Source organism: Lathamus discolor, chromosome 2, assembly GCF_037157495.1.
Source record: "Lathamus discolor isolate bLatDis1 chromosome 2, bLatDis1.hap1, whole genome shotgun sequence".
Taxonomy (NCBI): domain Eukaryota; kingdom Metazoa; phylum Chordata; class Aves; order Psittaciformes; family Psittacidae; genus Lathamus; species Lathamus discolor.
Window position 1 is genome coordinate 140,162,602 of NC_088885.1, and position 27,435 is coordinate 140,190,036.

At 36.7% G+C, this 27,435-nt stretch overlaps 1 protein-coding gene across 29 annotated transcripts in view; it reads left to right on the forward strand.

Moving 5' to 3' along the window:
- Window positions 1–27,435, forward strand: part of RIMS2 (regulating synaptic membrane exocytosis 2) — a 452,506-nt gene that overhangs the window by 338,613 nt on the left and 86,458 nt on the right. For 6 of the 29 annotated variants that reach the window (XM_065668760.1, XM_065668765.1, XM_065668754.1 and 3 more), the window contains one exon: window positions 17,181–17,213. The exons of 18 other annotated variants lie outside the window; for them this stretch is intronic. In XM_065668760.1, coding sequence (XP_065524832.1) covers window positions 17,181–17,213 — 33 coding nt within the window. Of the gene's footprint in view, window positions 1–5,727; window positions 5,818–17,171; window positions 17,214–27,343; window positions 27,380–27,435 lie in introns of all 29 variants that reach the window. 5 more of the 29 variants (XM_065668751.1, XM_065668750.1, XM_065668758.1 and 2 more) reach the window with 3 other exon arrangements.

Here is a 27,435-nt window from a genome sequence, read left to right on the forward strand (position 1 = left end):
GTAGTAGTGCTTACTCAAGATACTGGATCCCCAGTCTCCTATGACTTGTGCCTCTGGAATCTATAGAAACATTAGTGGTATCTTTACATTATGTCTTCAATTCTCTTATAGGCGCTCTGCACCCTCTCTTCTGTCTTAAACCCATTCTGCCAACAAAAACCTGCAATGTTTGTTCAAATGAGTGACTCAGTAGAGCAATTCTTCTGAGAAATTCAAAATACTCCTACTGGTATATTGCATTCATTTGACATGTCTCAGGCATATAACCAGAAGAGGGAGCAAAACTGCCATATTTTAAAAGCATTTAGGAAGCTATGAAACAAACAAACAAATCCTTCCCTGACCAAGACAGTCCTGGAAAAAAAACCTTGATAGTGGCTTAAACAGAATATCTTTAGTTTGTGATCTTTAAATATACTTTACTAAATATTTATGCACTCATATTTAATGTACCATTGACTGTTTTTTAGTTCTGACTGATCTGATGCATTTACGTTTTCTTCATGTTTTACAACTGTATTGTATTTGTAAAAGCAGCAACGTTATACTTTGATTTTTAGCTAAAGGAAGGGTATGATTTTACTAAGTGATATTGCAGCAAGTACTCTCTGTGAGCTTGTTTGAATACCTCTACAATTTTTCTGTAAAATCAGTGATAGAGTCAAATCAATTTAATAGATTTAAATCAAGCAAAAAATTCAAACCAATGTAATACCCATATAGAGGGATCCACTCGTAAAACCTTTTTAAAATTAGGTTAAAACCATAATTGATGGGATTTGCAGTGAGGGAATATGATGAGAAGAGACTGCTACTGGACTAGACCTGTTAAGTGATTTACAGCTACAAATAATTAATGAAGAAAACATTTCTGGAGTAAAGGAGTAACCTACAGTGCATTTTTTTTTAATCTAGTAATGATAATAATAAATGTGGATATGTGGCAATATTTTGTTATTGCCTACCAAATGGCTTCCATTAAAGTTCTTTTAGTATGTTCCCACTGCAGCCCCACGGGATAGAGACCAGGGTTTTCTTGCAGAATGTGTAATTATGTAAGGAAGATGAAATCAAGACAATAAATAATTAAGATATGTCAGAATTTTAATTGGGATGCTGTATTAATGAAAACTGCAATGTAAGTGATGCTTACATAGTAATTTATGAACAACAGTTTATTTCTTTTAAAATTATATTAACATATCCCAGCATTCATTTGTTGATTTGGCACAAATTTGCAAAGTATTTTCTTATAAAAGGTGTTTGCATTTGCATTTGTGCATGTGCATATGTGTGTGTGTGTGAAAGTATGTGTGCATGCATGTGCTCATAAAACACAAAAGGAAGAGGTGCTGTCCCTACCTTTATGCTGTCCAAACTTTACCAACATTTAGGACAATGCAGACCCAAATTCATTTCACTCTTTGGAGTAAATCATCGGGTCTCTCATGAATGCTTTGAGCTCTAACATATAGAATCATTCTTTAAAATATTCTACCAGTGTATAGCGATCAAAATGTAAATCAATTATTACTGTGACAAAAGAGGAAGCTAAAAAGTTCTGTCCTCGGATTTGCTGTGCCATATCACCTGGAGATACAAGAGGTCTTGCTCTAAATCTATCAGAAAAAGATTATGTGAGCTGTTATTTGTCTTCAGATATTGGGCAAGTCTAGTTCCTGTTACAGCAGTGGAAGGTATCATCAGCACTGTTTTCCTGAGGTGCCTGAAGGTTTCTCTGATGTAGAAGCAGCAGCAGTCTGGCATAAAGCCTTAATTGATGACTTAGTGTCACTTGAAGCTGGCCTTGATACCATTAGCAGCATGCTGGTGGTGCAAGGTGGCACTGGATTCATTCCAGATATAATGTAGTATGTCTGGGACAATCCATTTGCTTTCCCATAATAGAGATTTGGCACAGCTGGGAATATTTCTCCTTGTGCAAACTCCTGAGACTGGTGATATTTTAAAAATTTTCTTGTGGACTTTGTTTTGTAAATTAAAACTTCCATAGCATGAATTTAGCCTTTTTTACATCTTTAATTATTCTTCTTGTGTTCTTAATGCATGAGTTAAAGATCTTGAGTATCTGGTTCAAAGCATAGTTTCTTAGCTTTTGACAGTTAATCCCATAGTTCTAATGGCTTATTGTGGTGCTTTGTGTTTAAGAAGCACTAGCCAGCTCCACTTGTGACTCATTTTCGCAGTAGTCACCGTGCATTAAGAACATAATTCCTTTCTAACATTCATCTTGTAAAATGAAAAATAGAAAGAAGTTCTGAGGACTTTTCAATTGCAGGAAAAGATGACTAAATCATGTCCTAATGAAAAAGTTAAGATTTTATGACAACCTAATTAAAAGTCTAAAACTAGAAATGCACTGGTAAAAATTGCTTCACAGAAATTTCAGGTGCTGAAAAGAATGTAAAAGATGAGTGGATTTAATAAAAATAATACAAATTGAAATAAAAGAGAAAGTATATAAAATATTGCAAGCAAGGGGTAATTGTGAAAAGGGCTATTGCTCTCTATAGTGTGGAGAAAAGAAAGGAGGGAAATACTATTTGCATAATAAAAATCATTAGCATTTGGTATTTTGCTGCATCACCTTGTACTTTAGTTTGCAGCATCATTACAGTTAAACTGCAGCATTGCTGGTACTTAGCTGACATGTTTAGAAATAAAAATATTTGGAAATGTGCAAATATTCTTTTCATGTATTATTTCCATATTTTTCATACTAAAAAATCTAAACAAAAATGTAAGGCATGCTGAGGTTGTACTTCATGCTAGATGTAGTGGAGTGTGCCAACCCCCTCTCCCAAGCAGCCCAAGGGAGCATCATTCTCAAGAGGCAATGGCACGCAACCAAGTGCCATTCTGAAGTGCAGTAGGAGAGCCCAGCTCCATAAATCACTGTGGTGGTTAGTGCATGGGGTAGGTGCAACAACTGCATCTAATGAAACAACTGCATCGAACGACTGTACTTTTCATACTGATGGAAAAAGTCTGGATCAGTGCACCTGTCAAATCTTTCTGGCCTTAGAGATCCATCAGATACCTAAAATATTCTGACTCAAGATGCTCATATTTTATATAATCTAGAGGAAGTCTTTTGTATAAATTTTCAATCAGTTTACGCCTTTCTTTATACATGTTGAAACTGATTATCACGACAGAAGACAGATGGAAGCTCATTTGTATGGGAAGTGAGAGTGGTAAGAGGTGAATGATGAATTAGAAAACTGTACGGTTTCTTTCCAAATATTCACAACTTGACAAAAGTTGGCTTTGGTTAAAACAAAGGTATAGATGGCAGCCCTTTGCCTTGGTAAATAAAAATAATAATAAAAAAAAAGAATAATTTAGAGATTATAATGTTATTTATCTAACCAGGGAGGAGACAGGCAGCCTGACATTCAGCATTTTGTCTATTCATCTGCATCTCTTACTAGTTTCTCCAAAAAAGTACTCATCTATCAATCTATTTTCTTATCTTTGTAGAGCTTAGAGATGAAAATGGCATTAAAAATGGTGAAGAAGAGGTTGAAGTTAGAATAAATCTAATGGATGTATCTATTTTAATTTCTGAGTTGAAATAACAACCATTTCTAGCCAAACTCTTGAAATTGTTTAGAAGTCCATGAAGTCTTTTCAGCTGATCTCTGCATCTCCCATCTGCATATACTCAATCTAAGAGTTGCACGTAACTGCTAATAAAATTAAGCAGCCATTTGAATTTAATGCTGACATGCTGTAAGAATAACTAAAACTATAGAAGGATGTCATTGGAAGTCTGAAACTGTTTACATGCTCATTCTGTCACTTCTAGTATAAACATAAAAAAGTAGCCTGTCTTGCTTTTTAGAATAGTGTTTTTGTTTGGGTTTTTTTAAGGTTAACATATGGCAAAAGTATTTATTCAAACAGTTATATTTCAGTTTTATTTGGTCGTGTTTGTCAATTCAAGTGTTATTATAGAAGCACTTCTAGAGTTCTCCCAAGTGGGTTAGCTTGTTTCTATATACTCAGCTCTCAAAAATTAGCAAGGCTTAGGAAAGCTTTTCTTTTGCTAGGGAACTTTAGTATCAGAAGTGATTTTGGTGACTGAGCAAACTACAGTTTTTAGGTTCAGAACTGAATCAGGAGTTCTGAGAAAGGTCCTTGTCTTGTAAAACTGTGATAAAGCTAGCACCGAAATCACCCTGGGCTTCCTGGTATTCTTCAGTATTTAGGCTAGTCATTATAGATCCTGACAAAATCCCATGTTTGAGATTATTGCCTGCCTACTTTTTATCTTATTTTAAATATCTCCACTATTTGACCTAAATGATTGTCCAATGGTTTGCTGGGGTTTTTTTTCCTAGCACTGACTATCCTTAAATTCAAAGGTAGCTTTACTAAGGTCATTGGATTTTTTTTGTGTGTGTTAAGAAGACACTTCTGGACTCATCCAAGGAAAAGGAAGCATAGATGGCATCAGTATATATTTTATTGCTAAATGTGTATTTTCACAGAGAAAAAGAAAGAATCATATTTTTGTAGGAAGAAATATTTTGTAGGGAGAATTTATTTCCGCAAAATGGAAACAGAATCTTTTTTTTTTTTAAATTTCTTATTCAGTACTTAGTACAGATGATGCTTCAAAGACGACAGTTCCTGTTCTAGCGTGCGTATCTGTGGTGTCATTAAATCATTGATATATTGAACCCTACAACTCCATCTATTGCAAAAATCAAAGCCACCTTTTAAAGAACAACAGCGACAGATAAGAAGGCTGCAGGATGCCTAGAGATAACATTTTTCATGTTTACATTTCGAATGCCAGATGCCCATCAGTCTCATTTAAACCTCATTCGTTAAAAAAAAAAAAAAAAGAAGAATGAACTCATAGGCTGTTATCACTTTATATCTATTTTTAATTTATAAGATTGAAAATTTATTCCATATCTATCACTGGCTATTTCTGTGACCATAAAAGTGGTTATATTTGTGTCTGATGGCTGTGAGGAACTTTGTGCTTAACGAGGTCATCAAAATAAGCAGATTCTTAACAGCCCAAAGCAAAACGGAGTTTATGGTATAGAATCTGTACTTTTCTAAGCAGTTAGGCCAGAAAAACCTGTTTCAGAATAGAGGATCCATAACTAGCAGGAGAGTTTTTATTGAATAAGTTAATCTGCCTAAAATAAAATCCAAATTTAAATCAAAACCTGGATTTAGAAAAGTAAATAAACCCCTGTTTTGGCTTAACAATACATTGTTGAAAATACTTTGCTAATTTAGAGTAATCACGCATGATTGCTGGCTCACTTCATTTTGGGTTTTTTTTAATTTATTTATAAGTTTGCAAAAGCTTTATACCAAAATGCTTTAAACTTCCTTTTTTATTTACAGAAACACAAAGATATCATAAGAAGCTATAGCATATAGAGTGCTAACTTTGAAAATTTGAAGAAATTATTGTGGGGTTTACTCCAGTTCTTAAATATCAGAAAGCAGAATATTGCACACCACATAGATATTAGTTTTTGTGTAGTATGTTCTGTTTCATTGTTAAAATGTTTCCTGTTTTTATCCATCACAGGCCTCATTAAAGGACTAATTTATTTTTTTTTTTTTTTCCGTGTTAATGATAGTATATTTGCTTAGGTCAAGTTGTCCCAAATATTAGGTGTCTTATAATGTTACATAATATTTCTGATTTTTGTTTTTGGTTTATGCTAGAAGTTACATGGGAGGACCAGCAGAAAAAGGTGAATGGTACAATAACTGATGACAAACCATTGCCGAAAAAGAAACACCATTCTGAGCCAGGTTTGTCAGGGTTTGGAAAACCACATGAAAGCATGAGACTATAAAAACACATTTCATGCTTTTGTAATGCGTGTGTGCTTGACGTACCTTATTTTTTTCACTTTGGTGTGAAATTTTTAGTATGTAGATACCATCTAGATTACATATTTCTGTTCTAGAATAGTCAAAATAGATCTGCTTTTGTAAACAGTTGTGTTAGAATGCACATGCATTAGAAGAGAAGTGTTCTGGCACAGTATTAGACTTAGCTTGCTCTTTAGTGTTGAATTTTGTTCTGATTTATCTATGTGTGCAAGCCTCAGGAGTCCAAGTATGAGTTATGCTGATTCTTAGTTGATCAAACCAAAGTATCTACTGCATGTATGGTGTGAAAGTTAACTTCTAAAGTCTTGAATCTGAAACCTTCTTGCACCATCACACAAGGCAGAAATAATGTTTCAATGCAATCTTTTATACAAGCTGCATTTTATACCTCCATCAGCTGAAGTTCTCAAATCTAAGAGAACTCTTCTTTCCTCTATCCTGTACATAAACAGATTTCTTCTGAAACTATAAATATCCAAACTATGCCCCAAATGTGAAGTATAATTATTCTTCTTCATCTTTGTTCCTACAAATGCATTGCAATAAAATTAAATCTGGTCATAATCATGATGATTATGATCATGATAATAATATTATTGTTCTCTGAATCAGACAATAAAAAAATCCTAGTCACATTGCTATATGCACTTGCAAAAGGCACTGTAATATTATGGTGATAAACACATTGTAAAGAGTGGAGGGGAAAGGGAGGGGAAGGGAAGCAAAAGAAAGAAAGGGAAAGGAAAGGGGAAAAAAGATACATTTACATTGCAGGTTTCATCCTATATTTAAAGGATCTACTTGAGTGATGGGAATTTTTCAGTTCAAGAATACTTATGTTCAGTTGTGGGCTGCAAATCTCTCTCTAATGGGCATATTAGTTGTCTCAGTCTAACAACAGCACTTATCCCAGTCACACAAGTTAAAGTTTACAAGATTGGCCAACTGTGCCATTTCCTAAATTAATGCTGTATTCTCAGTTTTGGCTCACCTACATACAATCACAGAGTCATAGAACGGTTTGAGTTGGAAGGGAGCATAAAGATCATGCAGTTTCAACTCACCTGCCACAGGCAGGGGTACCCTCCACTAGACCAGGTTGCTCAAAGCCCCATCCAACCTGGCCTTGAACACTTCCAGGGATGGGGTATCCACAGCTTCTCTAGACAACCTGTGCCAGTGTCTCACTACCATCACTGTGAAGAATTTCTTCCTATTGTCTAATCTAAATCTACCCACTTCCAGTATAAAGCCATTCACCCTTGTCCTATCACTACATGCCCCTGTAAAAAGTCCCTCTCCAGATTTCTGGTAGGCCCCCTTTAGGTACTGGGAGGCTGCTGTAAGGTCTCTCCTGAGTCTTCTCCAGGCTGAACAAGCCCAACTCTCCCAGCCTGTCTTCACAGGACAGGTGCCCCAGCCCTCTGATCATCTTTGTGGTCCTCCTCTGGACTCATTCAAGCAGGGCCATGTCCCTCTTGTGTTGGGGGCTCAGAGTTGAGCACAGTACTGCAGGCAGGGTCTCACATGCTGATCATTTCTGAGTTTTCTGTTGAAACTCAACTATTTTGCAGCTGGAAGTTCAAGTCAGAACTGAAGAAGAGCAGCAAAATCTGGATTGACTCTGTAACACAGGAATTAGGAAACCTAATTGCAAAATGCCAGACCTGCAGTTGCATTTATTTCCTTTTCCCTATTTAGTGCTTCAGAGGAATTTACAGGAAAAGCAAGCACTGCTGGTAAGAGTCAGGATCAGCCTGTAACATATCTTCTTTTCCAGCTGAGTATTTTTGTTACTGCATGACAGAGTCAAAATAGAATGTCTACAGATCTGCACTGTTATCTTTCCAGGGTGAGTTCTGCTGAATAATGCCCCTACCCAGACTCTTTCCTTATGTAGTAGAAACATTATTTATCTCCCAGCTGAGGTGGGCTTAAAACTGTGTTCTTGGCAGATGGCAAATTCATAGTTAGAATAGAGCCACCTTCACCATTATTTAGAAACAGGAGCCATATTTTGATAGATGGCTGCTTTAGGGGCATTCTGATTTTTGGAACATGAATGAAAACTTCTAAGACAAAAGAAAAAAAAAACACCAGAAAAACACCAAAACAAACCAAAACCCAAACCCCAGGTAGAAGACTAGAAATCAGAAACAAATGCAGATGTTTAAAAGTTGTCACTTCAGAAGTGTTTCATATGGTAAAAATTTGTCTGGCTTTTCTCCATTTTTCCTATTGAAACAGTACCACTGATCTCCAGTGCTGCAGGGAATACACAAAATTGATTTGGAAAACCACAGTTGCAATTGCCAAGATCTAGAATAGATAAAAAATTGGGTAAAAATTGTGTTCTGCACTCTACAGTCATAAGTCTTTCTATGAGGTCTGATACCTGATGAGTAACTTCTGCTCTGATTTACATTATCAGTAATGTCATCCATGATATGTTCACATGGGACAGTGGTACGTGAGGTAGAAACACCTGAAGTGGTTATAAACATTCCACAGTGGGCACTAAATACAACATACCTATATTCCTGGGATGCTTTTCCAGGCTGTTTCTGTCTGGTTTGTCAAAACGCTCTAGGTACTAATGTGGTAGAAGTGGAGTATCAGTATTACAAACCAAGGCAGCTTCCGTTAAGCCGCATGATGCGTGGCACACTACTGTCCCCTACAGACATCCCTCTATCATTACAGACACTGAGAGTATTTTCAGGGCATAGCAGTCAGGGCAGCTGGAAGGGGGTGCCATAACCCTGTATTTTGAGTTATATTGTATCTCTGTCCATGATCTACCACAGACGTAGCCTGGTGAATCTACGGCAGGAAGCTTCAAATTCCTTGAAGGTTTTCAATACGGAGTGTACCCTCTGCTCAGGACTGTGCTTGCTTTCATGTGAGAATCATAAAATCATAGAGTACTTGGGGTTGGAAGGGACTTTACGATCATCTAGTTCCACCCCCCCTGCCATGGACAGGGACACCTCACACCAAACCATGTCATCCAAGGCTTCATCCAACCTGGCCTTGAACACCGCCAGGGATGGAGCATTCACAACTTCCCTGGGCAGCCCATTCCAGTGCCTTGCCACCCTTACAGTAAAGAACTTCCTCTTTATATCCAAACTACTCCTGTTGAAGTTTGAAGCCATTACCCCTTGTCCTAGCACTCCAGTCCCTAATGAAGAGCCCCTCTCCAGCATCTTTGTAGGCCCCCTTCAGATACTGAAAGGCTGCTATGAGGTCTCCATGCAGCCTTCTCTTCTCCGGGCTGAACAGCCCCAACATTCTCAGCCGGTCTTATCATAGAATCATAGAATAGTTAGGGTTGGAAAGGACCTCAAGATCATCTAGTTCCAAACCCCCTGCCATGGGCAGGGACACCTCACGCTAAACCATCCCACACAAGGCTTCATCCAACTTGGCCTTGAACGCTGCCAGGGATGGAGCACTCACAACCTCCCTGGGCAACCGATTCCAATGTCTTACCACCCTAACAGGAAAGAATTTCCTCCTTATATCCAATCTAAACATCCCCTGTTTAAGTTTTAACCCGTTACCCCTTGTCCTGTCACTACAGTCCCTGATGAAGAGTCCCTCCCCAGCATCCCTATAGGCCCCCTTTAGATACTGGAAGGCTGCTATGAGGTCTCCACGCAGCCTTCTCTTCTCCAGGCTGCACAGCCCCAGCTTCCTCAGCCTGTCTTCATACGGGAGGTGCTCCAGTCCCCTGATCATCCTCGTGGCCCTCCTCTGGACTTGTTCCAGCAGTTCCATGTCCTTTTTATGTTGAGGACACCAGAACTGCACACAATACTTCAAGTGAGGTCTCACAAGAGCAGAGTAGAGGGGCAGGATCACCTCCTTTGACCTGCTGGTCACGCTCCTTTTGATGCAGCCCAGGATACGGTTGGCTTTCTGGGCTGCGAGTGCACACTGCAGCCGGCTCATGTTCATTTTCTCATCAACCAGCACCCCCAAGTCCTCCGCGGGGCTGCTCTGAATCTCTTCTCTGCCCAACCTGTAGCTGTGCCTGGGATTGCTCCGACCCAGGTGTAGGACCTTGCACTTGTCATGGTTGAACTTCATAAGGTTGCCATCAGCCCACCTTACAAGTGTGTCAAGGTCCTCTGGATGGCATCCCTTCCCTCCAGCATATCAGCTGAACCACACAGCTTGGTGTCATCAGCAGACTTGCTGAGGGTGCGCTCAATCTCACTGTCCATGTCAGCGATGAAGATGTTAAACAAGACCCGTCCCAACACCGATCCCTGAGGGCCACCACTCGTTACTGGTCTCCAGCCGGACACTCAGCCATTGACCACAACTCTTTGTGTGCGGCCCCCCAGCCAGTTCTTTATCCACTGAGTGGTGCATCCATCAAATTGATGTCTCTCCAATTTAGAGACAAGGATTTCGTGTGGGACAATGTCGAACACTTTGCACAAGTCCAGGTAGATGACGTCAACTGCTCTACCCCTGTCCATCAATTCTGTAGCCCCATCATAGAAGGCCACCAAATTGGTCAGGCAGGATTTCCCCTTAGTGAAGCCATGCTGGCTGTCACCAGCACCTTGTTTTTATGCTTTAATTTAAAGAATGCTTTAAATGTTTAAATGCTGCACAGAAATCAGCGAGGTGAAAGTAATACAATTTGGTTCCTGGTTGCAACTGGCAGTCTGCAGCAAGAAGCAAGCAGGAATGCAGGCACCTCATGTTGCTGTTGCCCTGTTTTGATTGCCTTTCCAAACAAGGATTTTTCTGCTCTAGTCTGTTATGGGATCTTGTCCTATTTTTACGTTCACTTTGTCTGTTAAGAAATTAACCTAAACAGTCACATGGAAATAGCAGTGGCAGTATTACAGCTAAGAAAATCTGTGAGAAAAAAAGTAGATACTGATTACATAAATACCTTGAGTGAAGAACTGAGCTATGAGCAAGTTGTAGATAAAAACATAAATAGATAATAAAATTAATTCCAAATAACAGAAAAGATAACAGCAATACTGAATCATGTGAATTGTTAATATTCAAGAAATATGCATGACTAGAAAAGAGATTAGCAAATTTGTTGGAGGACAATTTAAGGACATTAAATAAAGTAGTAAAATGGTTCTTATGTTTCAGGCTTTTCAATAGCAGATGCTGATAAAGTTGTGCTTCTGAATATCAGAAATCAGCGTTTTCTTAGCAGTGCCTGTGATCTCTAAGTTCTGAGGAAATTTGCAAAACTGTTGTTCATATTTTACAAAGAGTCAATTGTATTAATGCAAAGATTTTGAAGGATTGGAAGAGTAAAGTTGCAGAATCATAGGTAAGCATAGCATCAAAATTCAAGCCATGTCTTGAATGTGTGTGCCCTTCCAATGTCAGCACTCTGTCAGAGACTACTGCATTCTCGGGACACCCCACATCAAAGAGCATGTGGAGTAGTTATTTGCTCCTATCTGATATTATTAAGCATTTCTATTTTCAGCACCCCTGCCTCTTGAGCTCTAATAGCTGGCATATAAAAGAAAGTAAATAAAATTCTCATCCTCTAATTACATTTCCTTGGCCAGTGAATTAAAAAAAAAAACCCAAAGGAAAAAAAACCAGCACAGCATGCAAACATTTCCACATGGTTTTGTATTTGCATATATGAGGCCTTATGAGAAGTTGGAAAGAAGTAGGCTATGGGTGCAGAATGTGTTCTGTTCTGACAAAGATAAGATTAGGCAAGATACTGGTTTTCTTAAAAAGCAATGATTAGTATCATCACTAGTCTCTCTTAAACACATCAGAGTTGTTTAAAGGGAAAAAATACATAGTTTAGGATATCAAGGCAGTGATACTTAATTCTATCAATTCTTTGATACAGCTAATGCAAAAGCTATCTTCATGAGATAGCAAAGGAAACACTATTGGTTTTCATTTCTTCTTTCCACATGGAGACATTAGATTTGATGTTTATTATCTGGAAACCATCCTGTAATAGTTTTGTTATTGTTGCTGGTTGGAAAGATTGCAGAATCATCAAATATCTAACCTTTGCCGCAGACACTTCTAATTTCTCAGCAATAGTTGAAGAACAGAACAATGGGAAAGTGCTGACATATTTTGCTATGATTGACCAAAAAGAGACAGAATAGTTGATATGGATTTATACATCTCAGAGTGTAGTGAAGTAAAAATGGAGTGTCCTTGCAATTATTTAGGGGAAAGTCATATTTCTTTAATACTAAAGTTTTAAAGGACAATGGTAGGTTAAGCATATCAGAAAATACAAAGGCAATGGATGATTACAAATGGTAAGTCTTTGCATATACATAAATTGGCTTTCAATCTGAAGGCTTGTTTTATCCATGGAATATATCTCTCTCTCTCTCTCCTGGGTCGTATTCCTTGACCTGTACCTAGACAAAGCCTTTCAGGAATAATTTTAATGTGAATATAATTTGTAGGTTATCTATTGCCATGGAATCAGCTGAAGTAGTAAAATATAAAAAAAAAAAAATTCAAAACAAAGTCGTGGTTATTTTAAAAGAAGTTTGTAATCAAAATTGAAAGTGCAATTGTTTGAAAATATAAAAAGTGAGATATGGTAAGAAACAAGGAATGAATGAGCCTAGAAAAAACAAAGTAATGACAGGACACGGAGAGCAGAGAGCACATTAGAATTTCATATAAATAACCTCATGAGCATTGGATAAATGAAATTTACAGTTTTAAAGAAGTCACCTAGTATAAAATTACCAACTGGTGAAACAGAGAGGAGCAGAGTGGAGTCACGGAGTAGTTCATGTTTGTTGAAGATGAAAACTTACTGCGCAGTAGAAGTTTTCAAAAGAAATGGACTGGGAAAGGGAGGAATAAAAAGTCCATGGCCCTGACATAACTTTGCTGTGGAAGGTCTGGGGAAGAAGGTACAGAAGATCTTATGACCATGCTGTGGAATCTTGAAGTGCGTAAAATTTACAAAAAGAGACATGTTGAATCTATGAGGATTTTTTAACCTGTGGCAAGTGAGAAGTGAAGTAGATATGGCATGAATAATTGTTTTATTGAAAACAAATGAGTGTTTGCACTCTTTTCTGGGACTCATCTTAAGATTAATAAATAGTATGAATAAAACTGATGGTCCTGTCGTGTATTAGTGTATTTTAAAATTTGCTTTCATTTTTTCGCCACTTTGAAAGACAATATGCCTAGTCTGGACTAAAGTAACAAAGAATTGGGTTCCGGAGAGAAAAGGAGACTCTCTGTATGGGACTTGCACAGTGTGAATAGGGCAGTCAAATATTGCATTTCAGTGCTGTAGCCAAATTGCATTAATTCAGGGTGTTATCATAATTTACAGTGGATGAAACATAGTGAAGTGGCTTGAAAATGTCTAAACCTTTTTTTATATATCCTTTTTACTGCATTTTTGTGTTTTGGAAACTATTCCTGCAGTCTTAAGTATGTGATCTCCTGGACAATCTAATTCTGTAGGTGTTGAAAGTTCTTGACATCATTAGGATGAGAATAGTTTTAGAATGGAGAGTTGTCTGATTTAAGGTATCTCGCCTATACTTTATTGACAGTAGAGGGTGTATTTGTATTCAGGATGTTAGGTATCTTTTCTGAAGTAGTGTTGATGTTTGACTACCTAAATCGTCTTCTAAGTGAGATTTATTATCTTTTCAGGATTAATGGTATTTCAGATCCCAAACATAACTGTTGGCATTAATATTTTGAAATGTTACTATGTTGCCTTTTTTCCTCATTATAAAATTACAATGTGAACTTTATTCAGAGAAACAAAGTCATGAAACCTCTCTCTCTCTGAATTCCTTGTTTAGTTTGAGACTTATGAAAAAGTAATGCTGTCTACATTGTTTTATTTGATTTATAGAGTTCATGCTCCTGAGAATATTTAAGATTTCTTCTTGTATATTGTTTTCTACATTCTCTGTTATCTTTCAGTATGAATAACTCACATTTTCTTTATTCTTGATGCCTCTGCCTAGCATATATTCTCTAGAGTATATTATATATAACATGTGTTGCGTAATTGCGATATTGTATGTTTTGCTTCTGTCTTCCCTGTATTTTCTTTGTTCTAGTTAGTCCTCTGCTTATACTTTTGAGGAAAAATGTCAGCATCTGTCCAGTATATAGCTGCAATTTTGTGTGCATGATTTTACAGTTTAAGATAAAGAACTCACCTTTAAATAGTTTCGGAAATTTCTGAGACCATGCATACAGTGAAAGATCTTTGCTTTTAAGGAGAAGAGAAAACTGAAATTTGAGAAAAGCCTTGAGGAAAGTAAGAGTAATTAATTTACATCTATTTATCATATGTTGCTTCTGGAATTTCAGATGAGCAGGTTTGCATTTTTTTTAAAAACTTAAGTTCCTAAATACTTCTCTTTAATAAGTCACGTTACTTACAATGAGAACTTCTCCATCAAAGCATGATAAAGTAGATGGTACTTTTTTGTTTTGTTCAGACTTGCGGTAAAATACCTGACTTTCATTTACTTCGTAAGCTTATTCATTGAGAGTCCCATTTGTTTCTAAATCTCTGTATGATAAAATTATGCATACTACTCTCATACATCACAATGAAAAATTAACTAAATGCCAGTTCTACCACCAAGCAATAACTATCCAGATGAAGACTGAGTATTGACATGATGTAAATTTAATAGAATTTTATTTAGTGATTTTTTTTTTTTTTCTCAGATTTGAATGTGTTTGTATCAACAAAGATATATTTTTGAGGATTACAAGCTACATAGCCAGAAAAGTTTCAAAGCTGTGGTTTAGGATTTATGGCATGACTTCTGAATCAGGAAAAGATTGATTCACATAAGTGCTATTGTGTCTATATTAATCAGTGTGTTAGTACTTTCTTCTTATCATTATTAAATGAAAGAAATTGGTGCATTACCATGCTGATACTTCTACTAATTCATTAATATTTGCCATAATTAATGTAAGAATATTAAGCCATTTATCTCAAGGGTTATCAGTTGGATATCTATTATCTTTTATTTTACTCTCTGACTGCTATTATAATTATTCTACTAACATATTTCATCAGTAAAAACTTAAAACTGAAAAATATTTGCAATTTACAAATTCTTTTTGTTTGCCACTTTGATGTGTAATTTTTTTCATAAATACTTTCTATGAGGAGTTTTAGAATTTTTTTTTAAGTAGTGGTACATGTGACTGATATTCAGCCAAATACTAGTCATTTGATTCTAAAATGTTCAAATGGAGCTTCCCAGTTTTTCGGTTGTGTCCATGCTGAGCCCCACCGATACTATTAAGATGCTTTGCATTACCATACCAGGCATATTCCTAATTTGAAAATAATGTGATTCCAACATCCTTTGAAAATTTCTTGAGAAGGATTTATCTTAATGCAGTACACGTCTCAAAGCTATGCATAATATGATATTGATATTATAAATAATATATTATTTTTTATATGAGGTGGTATGAGGGGGTCGTGATAAAGACTTTCTAATAACTGGTTTTGATATCAGAGTGTTCACTTCAGGGGCATAGATATGGAAAACATTTTCAGAAAATTTTAAGTACTTCAGCTGGGTTTTGGTGGTAGTGATGATTTATTTATGTAACAGTTCTATCAGTTATAGCTACACTATATGAATTCAAGCTGAATACACCAGGGAGAAGTAGCTCTTTGTATTTGCTTATTTATATTTCATCCTATGGATTCATTGTACTCGCCCCTCTAAATAGACATTTATACATCATTACTTTTATTTAACAAGTGAATACTTTACATCTGTTGTCAGAACTGCCAGAAGCTATGCTTTCATATTACATATCTCATATATAGCACTGAGGTGTGTGCATTCTGTAATCAAATTTAATTGCCTAAACCTGCATTCTAAATATGTATGTTACAAGCTGCTTGTGTTTACAACAAAGTTTTGGTACAGTTTTGGCATTTGATAGTAGATGAATATTATAATCTACCAGCTATAGAATAAAATTGTTTAACTACAGAACACAGTGGTTATCAGATGTAGTTTAGTGTTGACTTTCATTTGGTTGACTTATGTTGCTTATTCTCATTTTTCATTTTTAATGGTATCTTGATACTGACTGTAAGATGTGGATAAAATTATAGGATATTTTTGTGGTGTATGAACTTTTCTAGAATTCTTAATCTAACATCTCCCATATTAATGAATCATGAACAAGCTGAAATTAGATCAGGGCTTAAAGTTACGTTTTTTTTTTTATTTCTGATGATTTTTGGAAAAATGCATTCATTCTGTTAGTGGTGGTAGCTTCACAGTTCTTTGTAATTATTACTGCTTTTCAAGATGAATTCTTCCTATTCTTCTGCTACAAATAGATATTCAGTACAGAGAATGACACTGTCCCTCAGATGTTCTCCATGTCTGAAATGGCAGTGTGTTTTTGAATGTGAGGCAATAAAGTAAGTAATGAGATAGTTGCTTTGGCATTTAACTTGCATGCATTTGTAGTAACCTAGACTTCTGTGAGATAAGGATGACATTTGGTTCTGAAAAAGTATCTGCTGATTTGACCATGAGAGTTAATAGCTATATATTTGTTTTTCTCACGTTCTGTATTTTGGTCTTAATAATATTGCCGTTGGTGGAGTGTTACAATAATGCAGTCCTTTCCAGAGTGTGTTATGTGGATTCTGAAATTCCTGAGCTTGTATATACTTTTGAAAAACAAACAAAAAAAAGACAACCCAAAACAAACTGTTTTCCATTTTGAATATGTGACGTTTGGTTTAGCATAAATTACAATAATTTAAGAATTGAAAAATCTATTAATAAGAGTTCTCATTGGTGACATTAAAATGAATGTTCAATACTTGAAAAAGAATTCTTGCATTCAAGTAGATGGCATTCCATAAAGTTGAAAAGTCATGAACAAAAGTGTTTATGCTAGTTAACATACCTTTTACTATCCAGCTTTTTCTTCAGCTTCATTGCAAGGATTGACTTTGCTGTCACTTATAACTTTTGTTGTTTCCTCAGCTCCTATGCTAACCCTGTCTTTACTGTTCTTTTTCAACTACAGTAATTTAACCACTTCTTCCTCAGCTTTCTTTTTTCCTTCTGGTGTCTGTGTTATTTTTTCCCCATTTACTAACTCTGCTCTGCAGACTCCTCTCTAAACCAACTTTTGGCCCTTTCCCTCAGTGTCAGTTTTAACCTTCTGAATACATCCTCTCACGCCCATCTCCTTTGTCTATGTCTGTACATTATACGATGTGATCACAGAAGAAGTGGAATCGTCGAGGAGAAGAAACTCAGGTCTGTCTCTTCTACTGCTTTTCTCTGTGTTATTTTTTTCTTTTTACCTTTCCTATAGATTTTATCACAGCTCACCTTACATACTTTTCACTCTCTTCCCCCTCAGAATATTTAAATACTGGGAAACTGTAGGAACTGAAGTTTAATATACATATGTAAATTTTACTACCTATAAACTATGTACCCTACCAAAACTGTTAAAAGGTAACAGATGACATGTGCTATACAGTAAGACAATTCAGTTTCTGTCATATCAGTTCTTATTTCCCATCTCCATGATCTGTAAAGTAGCCTATAAGCTTCCAACTAGCACCTGAAAACAATCTATGATTTATTTTATCTTTGCATTTTAAAACTGCTACAAAAATTATGGACACTCTTATTCAACTAGTTATTTTTCATCCTGGGGAGGATATATTTGAGAACTGAATAATTTTAGTAAGTTAAATTTCATGCTCTGGAATTTCAAACTTAGCTTCACTGAATAAAACTAGTTTGATTAGAAATAGAGTTGTTAGTGATCAAAAGTTATTCTCTCATGCCAGAAACTGTAAAACGTAAGGCTAGGATAACAAGAGAGAGCAAGAAGTCAAAGCATTGAAGGAGCTTTAACTTAGCTCTATTGATTATAGCTTTTCTTTCATATTGTGCATAACCTCTGGTTTTATTTTACATATGGAATATTAATCTGACATTTTATTGAATTTCTGGTGTACATTATATTACTGGCAGAGAACTAATGTTCTCAATGACTAAATAGCTTACACATTCCAGTACAAGGCTCTTTGAGCAGCTGTGTACTAAAACAGCTGCTTAAAAGTAGGGGTGACATTTGAAAGACATGTCTTTGGAAGGGGGTGTTTTTCCATTGTTTTAGAATTTGCTTTAAGAAGTGTGGAACTAAGATTATCCGTTTACCAGTTCCTTCAGTAAATGGTTTTCACAGTTTTTACCATACTACCAAACATTCATGTGAATCGAAGAATTTACTGTTGATTTTAGGTGATTGTAGACCCAGAGGTGTTGCGAAAGCTAAATAGCTGAATATGTTAATATTGTATGGAAAGAAAAATATTGCCATTTCCTCTATCTGGGTATTATAATCTCTGACTGCAAAAATGAGAAAATGTTATTCCCTGAAAAATACCTAGGCTATTTTTTTGATTGAAAAGTCTTATGAAAAGTCATGCAAAGCTTATGCTGTATATTTCAAGCAAAAAGCAAGTTCACAAAGCTAACAAGAGTATTTTTTAATTTTTTTTTTTTTTTTTAGCTTAAAGCAGTAGAGCTTGATAGTGTCCTTAGGGACTCAACCCCCTTTTCCTTTGGTGAAGGAGGAGCTTAGCAATGCAGCTTTAATGACTTGTTTCTAAAATCATATTTCAGAAATAATACATTTCATAGGATTTAAGTGTTGTGAAAACTGTTAGGGAGACATATGCCTGTTCAATTCCCTATGTATTCAGTATGAGCAAGGGAAGTAAGCCCTTACCTGCCAAAGAACCTTAGTGATGAAGCAGGCATCTTTCTTTTCAATCAGTAACATATTTCAGACCAACCAGTTACCGTTGTGGCAATACTTGAATTTGCAAATAATGCTTACTGTGGTCTTCAAATATGAGAGATGCAGAAAACATTCTTTAGCCTTACAAAATTAGTCTAGGCCTAGACATGAGATTACTCAAGTAGCTATGCCTCAAAATCAATCACCAAAACTATGGAATGGCTGATCCATGACAGTTTAAAGGCAGTCAGTGTATATATAGCAGAAAAAGTGTTGGCTAATTAATTTTAGATTTATTCCAGTATGAGGAAGGATGGAGTAGCAATGCTGAGTTATTTCTGCTTTTTAAGGAGGTGGACAGAAGTTAGAAGCTGGAGTACTGGGGACAGCTCCACCTTTAAAGAGCCATAAAAGGCAGGGAAATAGAGTTCTCATTTCTTTTCTGCAACATCTGGAGCAAAATTCTCATATCAAGAGAATATGAAGGATTAATAGAGGTTTTGCTAACTTTGAGAATAAAATTGAAATGGACAAGGACTTTGAAATATGGGTTGTTTTGTTTGTTTGTTTTTCCTGGATTTTTTACTTTTTATGCAAAGTTGTGTCTTTGTAATAACATGATTGCCAAGGGTGAAGTCTACAAAAACTAAAACAATCCTTTTAAAGATGGATGACCAGACTGGAAGAGCTTGGAGAGTGGAGGGCCAAACCGTAGAGTGGTCTGACCAATAAACTATTGGAGAAACCAAGGGCAAAAAATTTATGTAATTGAGAGATCAACTGCAGTAGAAGACGAAAAGCACACTTATTTGGATTTGTTCTTATCTTAAGGTACCCTGAGAGGTTTTCCAAGCCTTCCAAGAGTGAATATACTGTGATATTCTTTACCTTTATAAACAGAACATGACATTCCTCTATTTTTGAGTTATTATAGTCAGTGTTCAGTGACACACTTTTCTTTAAAGACCAGGATGGTGTTTTGTTTTGTTTCCATCTGTCTTATGTTAAAAAAAATAAAAATAATTCTGGATGGAACTTGCACAAATATAATTAAATGACTTGTACATCTCTAAAAGATTCTGTGATATTTAGTTTGACAGGTGTGTTTAAAACCTGATGTCTTGAACTGCGACTGAGACTTTTAAAGACTGAGACTTCTAAATCTGCAATTAGTCAACAAAAAGCAAAGGGCTAGGTAAACTCCAAATTCAGTTTAAATGTACTTAGCATGCTAACAGATGTATAGTATTGGGTGCCTGGTAGGATTTTTTTCCTTAATTTGATTTTTGATTAGAATTAAAACCAGAAACCAAAGGCCTCAAAATCCAACCCCCACAATAGCCATCTGTACTAAACCACATTAATAAAGGCTGGTCTTCAGTATATTATATAATATAGATTTTATAATGAAAAATTAAATCAATTTTGCAAAAGACAATAGCATAATGGATAGATTTTTAATCTGTAAAGGTTTGTTAGTTTAACTGTAATTGAGTCTTACATATGGGTGCATATACCACTGTTGTTTTTGTATTCTTTGGTTAAATCTTTGACCATATTTCTGTTTACTCTTAATGAAGATGTCTTGCATTCTTAGGATGGCTGAAGAATCTCTATTAATAACTGTTTGCTTTTCTGGAAGTGGAGCCATAGTTATCATCAAGTGTTTGTGCCTATGTTTTAAAGTGGCTGTATCAGAATGTGAAATATCCTGTGGTTATACTGTGGAGTATACCAGTGGTAGGAGCTCTCGAGGAGTTTGCGTACTTTGCAAACAAAGTGTTAGAGAGCTTAACAGTAAGACTGTGCTCAGGCTTTCATGAAGACAATGCCGAGTTTATAGCATGGCTGATCTGAATGGATTTTTCTGAGTACAGAATGTAAGGGCCCACTGACCCCTCAGGTGTTTTTCTTTAGCATTTTAAAAATACTATTGCATATCATTCATATAGGGAGGATGTGCCAGAATCTTTCTGAGAAGTGAAATGGGGTGTTCTAGATAACATTCACCTTACTGCTTCTTTTACTTCCTTTTTCCATGTGGATGCTCAGTATTTTTCAAAGGTCACCAAAATGTGTGCACACTGTTTTATGAGGCAGCAAAGACAAGCATCACAGAGTACCATGCAAAAATAACTTTGTCAAAAGATCCAGACACCATAAAAAAAAGGTGGACACCATAAAAAAAAGGTGGACATATCCATAATAGTCACTTCGGTAAACATACAAAGTAGAACTTCTGAGTTTGCTGCAGTAGACCTTTGTCCTTCACCAGCTGCACTGGTCTGTCAGTAGTGATGAAGACCTGAGCTGACCCTGTCAATTTATGAACACATGATTCTAGAGCTTCTTTGACTTTCTGGCTTAAATCACCATCTTAATCATTTATTTTACTAAGCAGTGCCATGTATTCTGCAAATAATCCAAAGTAACATTGTTAACATGGTTTAAGCATTTTGATAAAAATTCATTTAATTGGTGAGAAATGCCCCTGGGTTTCAGTCTTTGTTTAGTGTGTCAAGTTTGAAGCCAAGATGAAAAAAACCCCACAAAACCATCAAGCAATTCTCAAATAGAAATGCAAAGGCATGCTCCCCCACTAGGGAGCTGGCTAACTGAAATTGTCTTCATTCTAGCATTCCCTTTTAAGGACAGTGTATTGACACTTCAGTCTCATTGAAACAGTAATACAAAACCACTTCAACAACCTTCTGGTTTTGTTCTTGTTCCAAATTTCTGTAGGTTTCTTTTCATTCAGACTGTGATGTGTATCACAGACTTCTTGGAGATACTTGCTTGCTGCAAAAATAACTTTCATATTTGTCACACATTGGACATAAAGACCTGTAGCAAGATTCAGCAGCCATTTGTATCACACATCACCATGATATTTTGCTGGACCTGTAGCAGTTAAGCAGTTATATTTTTCACACTGTAGACAGCCAGAATGACAAACTTTAGAGCTGGTTCCTTAGAGGTAAAGTTGAAATTCAGTGGCTCTGGAAATAGGAGGAAATGTAATCCTTCAAGTGCAAGACCGTTAACTGACAGGTTTTGATGTTTGTAGCAAATACTTTTAGATTTTGCTTTTAGGATGTATTCTTATAAATAGCATTTCAAGAGCAATCTCAAGTAAGAAATTTGGCTAGCATTTTTCAAAGTACTTACCAAAATTAGGGTTCCTTGTATATATTTGATTTTTAAAATAGAATGTTATTTAATAATATTCACTGCTTTGAAAAATCAGACTCAATTTTCAAGAAGCTCTTAAGCTAATTTATCCACTCTATAAATACAATTTATTTAATTTAATTGCTAGTTACATTGCTGATTTTAAAACCCTGGGAGGAAGGCTATTAAGCCGAGCACCTAACTCCCAGTTGTAACCTTGAGAATCTCCCTCTTCTTCTCCCAAGGAAGGCAGTAATTTTTTAGTAACTTCAACACTTCCCTATCAGTATCCCGGGTCTAGGGAGAAGTCTGCTATCCTGATTCTTCTGTGGAAATATTATTCTATTTGGACATATTTGGAGATTGTCATGTTCTCCTTCCAGGTACTTGGGGTTCCTGCTCCATGGGACTTCTTTCAGTGTGGTGGGTGAAGCCTGCTGGGGTGCTTTGGCTGTGGCAACCTCCAGGTTCCCAACAGAACAGCAGAGCTCATTGAGTTAAGGCATTTCCAAGAAAATATAGCTGATCAAGGCCATTTTACATCAGTTTTGGTTATTGTTAAGTCTGCTCTTGTATGAGCCTCCTGATTAGAATTCATTATATCTTCCAGATACATGTTAGATTGTTAGATACCTATTTGATATATTAATATCTGTTAGAAAGAGTGGATAATTACAAGACCATGGGAACAACTAGAATGTATTGAGTTCTGTCCGGGGTCGGATGAGGAGCAAGTGGAATGTCTGTGGGTACGAATCAAGGGGCAGACTGGCATGGGTGATACAGTTGTGGGGGTCTATTACAGACCTCCTGATCAGGATGAAGGAGTTGATGAGGCTTTCTACAGGCAACTGGAAGTAGCCTCGCGACTACATGCCTTAGTCGTCGTGGGGGACTTTAACTACCCCGATATTTGCTGGAAGACTCACACAGCCAGTCATTCACAGTCTAGGAGGTTCCTCGAGTGCATTGATGATAATTTCTTAATGCAAATGGTGGACGTACCAACTAGGAGAACAGCGCTGCTAGATTTAGTACTCGCCGACAAGGAGGGTTTGGTCGAAGTGGTGACGGTCAATGGCAGCCTTGGCTGCAGTGACCATGAGATGGTGGAGTTTAGGATCCTGTGTGGGAGGAATAGAATACCTAGCAAAGCCACAGTTCTGGATTTCCGAAGGGCCAACTTTGGCCTCTTCAGTCAACTGCTAAGGGAAGTCTCATGGGAAAGTGTACTAGGCGGTAAAGGGACTCAAGATAGTTGGTTAGCATTCAAGGACCGCTTCTTCCAAGCTCAGGATCGGAGCGTCCCAATGAGTAGGAAATCAAGTAAGGGATCTAGGAGACCGGCGTGGTTAAACAAGGAGCTGCTGGGCAAACTCAAGTGGAAAAGGAGAATCTATGGATTATGTAAGGAGGGGCTGGCCGCTTGGGAGTAATATAGGACAGTTGTTAGAGGATGTAGGGAGGCAATTAGGACAGCTAAGGCCTCCTTGGAACTCAATCTTGCTAGTCGGGTTAAAGACAATAGAAAGGGCTTCTTCAAATACATAGCAAATAAAACTAACACAAGAGGCAATATAGGCCCACTGCTGAATGAAGTGGGTACCCTGGAGACAGAGGATATAAAGAAGGCAGAGGTGCTGAATGCCTTCTTTGCCTCTGTCTTTACTCCTGCAGACTCTCCCCGAGGGCCCCGGATTTCTATAGCCCCAGAAGGAGTCAGGACAAAGGAGGAGTTTGCTTTGGTAGATGAGGATTGGGTTAGGGATCAGCTATGCAATCTGGACATCTGTAAATCGATGGGTCCGGATGGAATGCACCCACAGGTGCTGAGGGAGCTGGCGGAGGTCATTGCTAGGCCACTTTCCATCATCTTTGGGAAACGGGCGAGGTGCCTGAGGATTGGCGGATGGCAAAGGTCACACCAATCTATAAGAAGGGCAAGAAGGAGGACCCGGGTAATTATAGACCGGTCAGCCTTACCTCCATCCCTGGAAAGGTGATGGAACAACTTATTCTTGACTCCATCACTAGGCATATCAAGGATGAGGGGGTCATTAAGAACAGCCAACATGGTTTTATGAGGGGGAAGTCATGTATGACCAACCTTATAGCCTTCTATGAGGAAGTGACTAGGTGGAGGGATGATGGTAGAGCAGTAGATGTAGTTTTTCTTGATTTCAGTAAGGCATTTGATACTGTCTCCCACAGCATCCTCATAGATAAGCTAAAGAAGTGTGGGCTTGACGATCAAGTAGTGAGGTGGATCGAGAACTGGAAGAAGGCAGAGAGTTGTGGTCAATGGCGCAGAATCTAGCTGGAGGTCTGTGACTAGTGGAGTACCTCAGGGGTCGGTGCTGGGACCGGTGCTGTTTAATATTTTCATCAATGACCTGGATGAGGGAACTGAGTGCACCATCAGCAAGTTTGCTGATGACACAAAACTGGGAGGAGTGGCTGACACACCAGAAGGCCGTGCTGCCATTCAGCGAGACCTGGACAGGCTGGAGAGTTGGGCGGGGAGAAACTTGATGAAATTTAACATGGCTGTGTCTACTACTTTACGTGTCAATGGTCATTATAATAGCAATGTCAACTGTGATGGTGGAAGAAGGTTTTGAGAGAGGATCTTTCAGCATTTCAATTTCTTTTTCCCTATAGCTCATCTCTATATTTCATCATTATACTTCAATGTATCAGTATTCTGAGTAAGCTGGAAACATGCAGTTATTTTTTGTAATGTACAGAAATGTCTCACTGATCAAAGCATCAAACTTTTTTCCTCCCTATTGTTTATTTCTGAAAAAACTTTACTTCTTAAATTGACATAATTACACCAGAGGCTACAGTATATGCTTTTCACTTCGTAAACCAAAGTTAGTTCAAGTGATGTAGAAAATTGCTGACTAATGTGATGATGTTGAAGAAATCATGTAAATAGAAATAGACAAACATTTTTAGGAATGACTTGTGACTGCCATTTTATATTATTCAGTTTGAGACATTTTGAAATCATCTCATAGTGATTTACTGGATTTTAGCATTTTTAAGACATGAAGGCTCTTTATAGCTTTTTGATTTGACCACCTAATAACTGAGGAGCCAAAAGTGTTAATTACTTCAGCATCAGCATTCTGAACCTGCTGTGATTTTTTTTAGCTAAATAGCTGCTGTGGCCAATAGCTGCTGTGAAGATCTTTGCTGTTGAGAATTTAACATTATTTGGTCAGTTGGAAATACCAGTATTGTTCAGTTCTGCTTTTCTCACCCAAGTGAGATCTTTCTCAGTTTAATCTTCTGTTCTTTCGAGTATGTCTTCAGACAGCTGTTCATGATACAACTGAAACCTTAGTTTGGAGAGTAAGATCCACTGTGCTTACCGTTCTTGTAAAAATCTAGAGGACTCATTTATTGTAGAGGTTTGTAATAAATTTCACAGCATTTCAATTACACTTTAAAAATTGAAGAATCTAATAGAATTTTATCCTTCCTCATACTATGGTATTCTTTTCTCTAAGTCAATTTGGAAATATTTTTCTATATACTTTTGAATATGGAGCTAGAACAAGTGAAAGTCTGACAGGTTTCAAGTTTTCCTTATTTTGACAGGGTCTCTATTTAAAGACTCGTGGTTGAAAGACATTCAAACATATGAATGAATGGACTTCTGGGCATTTTAAAAATGCATTATCCTATATAGTATTAGGTTTATTTATTGAGATGATATTTCAGGCACAGTAAAAATTTCTTTTCCGCACTCCAATGAAATAAATTAAAAATGTCATCATTCCGTCTGAGCTCAAACTCAGAGTATTTTAATGACTCTTACTTCCCTTTCATCTATTTTGTATTATGTTGAATCAGTGGTATTGCTATCAAATTGCTTTCTGCTTTGTAAAATAGTGATGCAGTAGAAGGCATTTTGTATTTGTAGCTTTTATATTGGTGACAGCAATTTAAAAAAGTAGCAATTGAATGCTTGAAAAGCAAACACAATTATCTCTCTCTTTCTGCTACTTTCCTAGCAATATCCACAACCCACATAGACAATATAGGCCAGGCCAAAGCAAAATAATACAAAGGCTTTATTTATAAACTCTGTACAATATGTGGCAAAAAAGGTTGGGGAATGGTAGAGGTTTCAGGAACCCACTTGCTATCCACTGATAGGCTTATGACTTGCCTTATCTGTTTACCATTAATTTGCGTAACAATTCCACTAAGAATTGCCATCAGAACAACCTTGATTCCGCACAGGATGGGGTGCCAGATCCTGTCAAAGTGTGGCATGTTTTTTATGCTCTCTGCAGAAGCATGCTTTTCTTTCTTATGCCTCTACCTTGCCCGGTATGATTTCTCTTAAGTATGACTTAATCTTCTGCTTTGATAACCATCTACAAAATGGTATTTCCTTAAAATATAACAGCTCTGTGTACTATAAAGTAGATTATAATTTCAGAACAACCCTCAACAACCAATAAATCTGGAAAAATATTTAATTCTAATAATGCATGCTATTTTTGGTTTGTAGCTTGGGGGTTGTTGCTCCATATTCATGGGATCATTTTAATTTAATTTAATTTAATTTAATATAATTTTGACTTACAGTAAGAAAAAGAAACAGTCTATTTAAAAGATAATGTATTTCTAATTAAAGTAAATTTCATTTGACTTAAAATTCTCTCACATTAATTACCAAACTTGGATTTCAGAGTGCAGTGTTTATGGGCTGCCAAACTATTTGATAGGGATCCAGTGTATTTTCATTTCTTTGTGACAGAGTAATGCCCTGAGCCATTTTCGACCTTTGATATGCATTCAGAGTATTTGTTGGCATCACTCAGCTGGATTTTTGTACATAAGCTGAGTTCTGAGTATTGCTGTTAGTGTCTTTTGTTCTTCAGCATTTTTTAACTCTTAAGATACAGTAATATCATCATTAAACCTTTTGACCTGTAGAAGCTATGAAAACTAATTAAACCAATGAGGATTTAAAGTAATACTGAAAACCATTCTAAGACATTCAATTTTTATGCTTGAACCATTAGACTGTAATTTGTGTGTGCACTGCATAAAATATATAGCATAAGTGAGGGGTTTTATTTTTATTTTTGTGTCATCCTATTCAAGGAAGCTATAACATAACTATGTATGACACCTGCCTTGCTCTCTTTTGTGTTGAGTGTATTAATGATTCTGGAAGTGCTCAAAATACCCACGGGTTACCTCCAGTAAGTCTTCACTAAGAGTGCACAAATGTATACACTAGCATGCAGTGAATATGCCTCTGGATGTAGAGCACCATACTTGGTTGGTTTGCATCAAATTAAATTAATTTCGTGGGTTTTATTCATTTTTCCTTTTTAGTTCATGATTTATATTACTTTTATTATTATTTCTGCATTTTCTCTCTCCCTCTCTTTTTGTTTTATGTATCGCTTTCATTTGTTTATAGAAGAAAAGAAAGCAGATCCAGAGAATGGGGATACAGGTAGGGTAACATTAAAAATATTTTTATGTTTTTGCCCTTAAGTTCTTTGATCTATT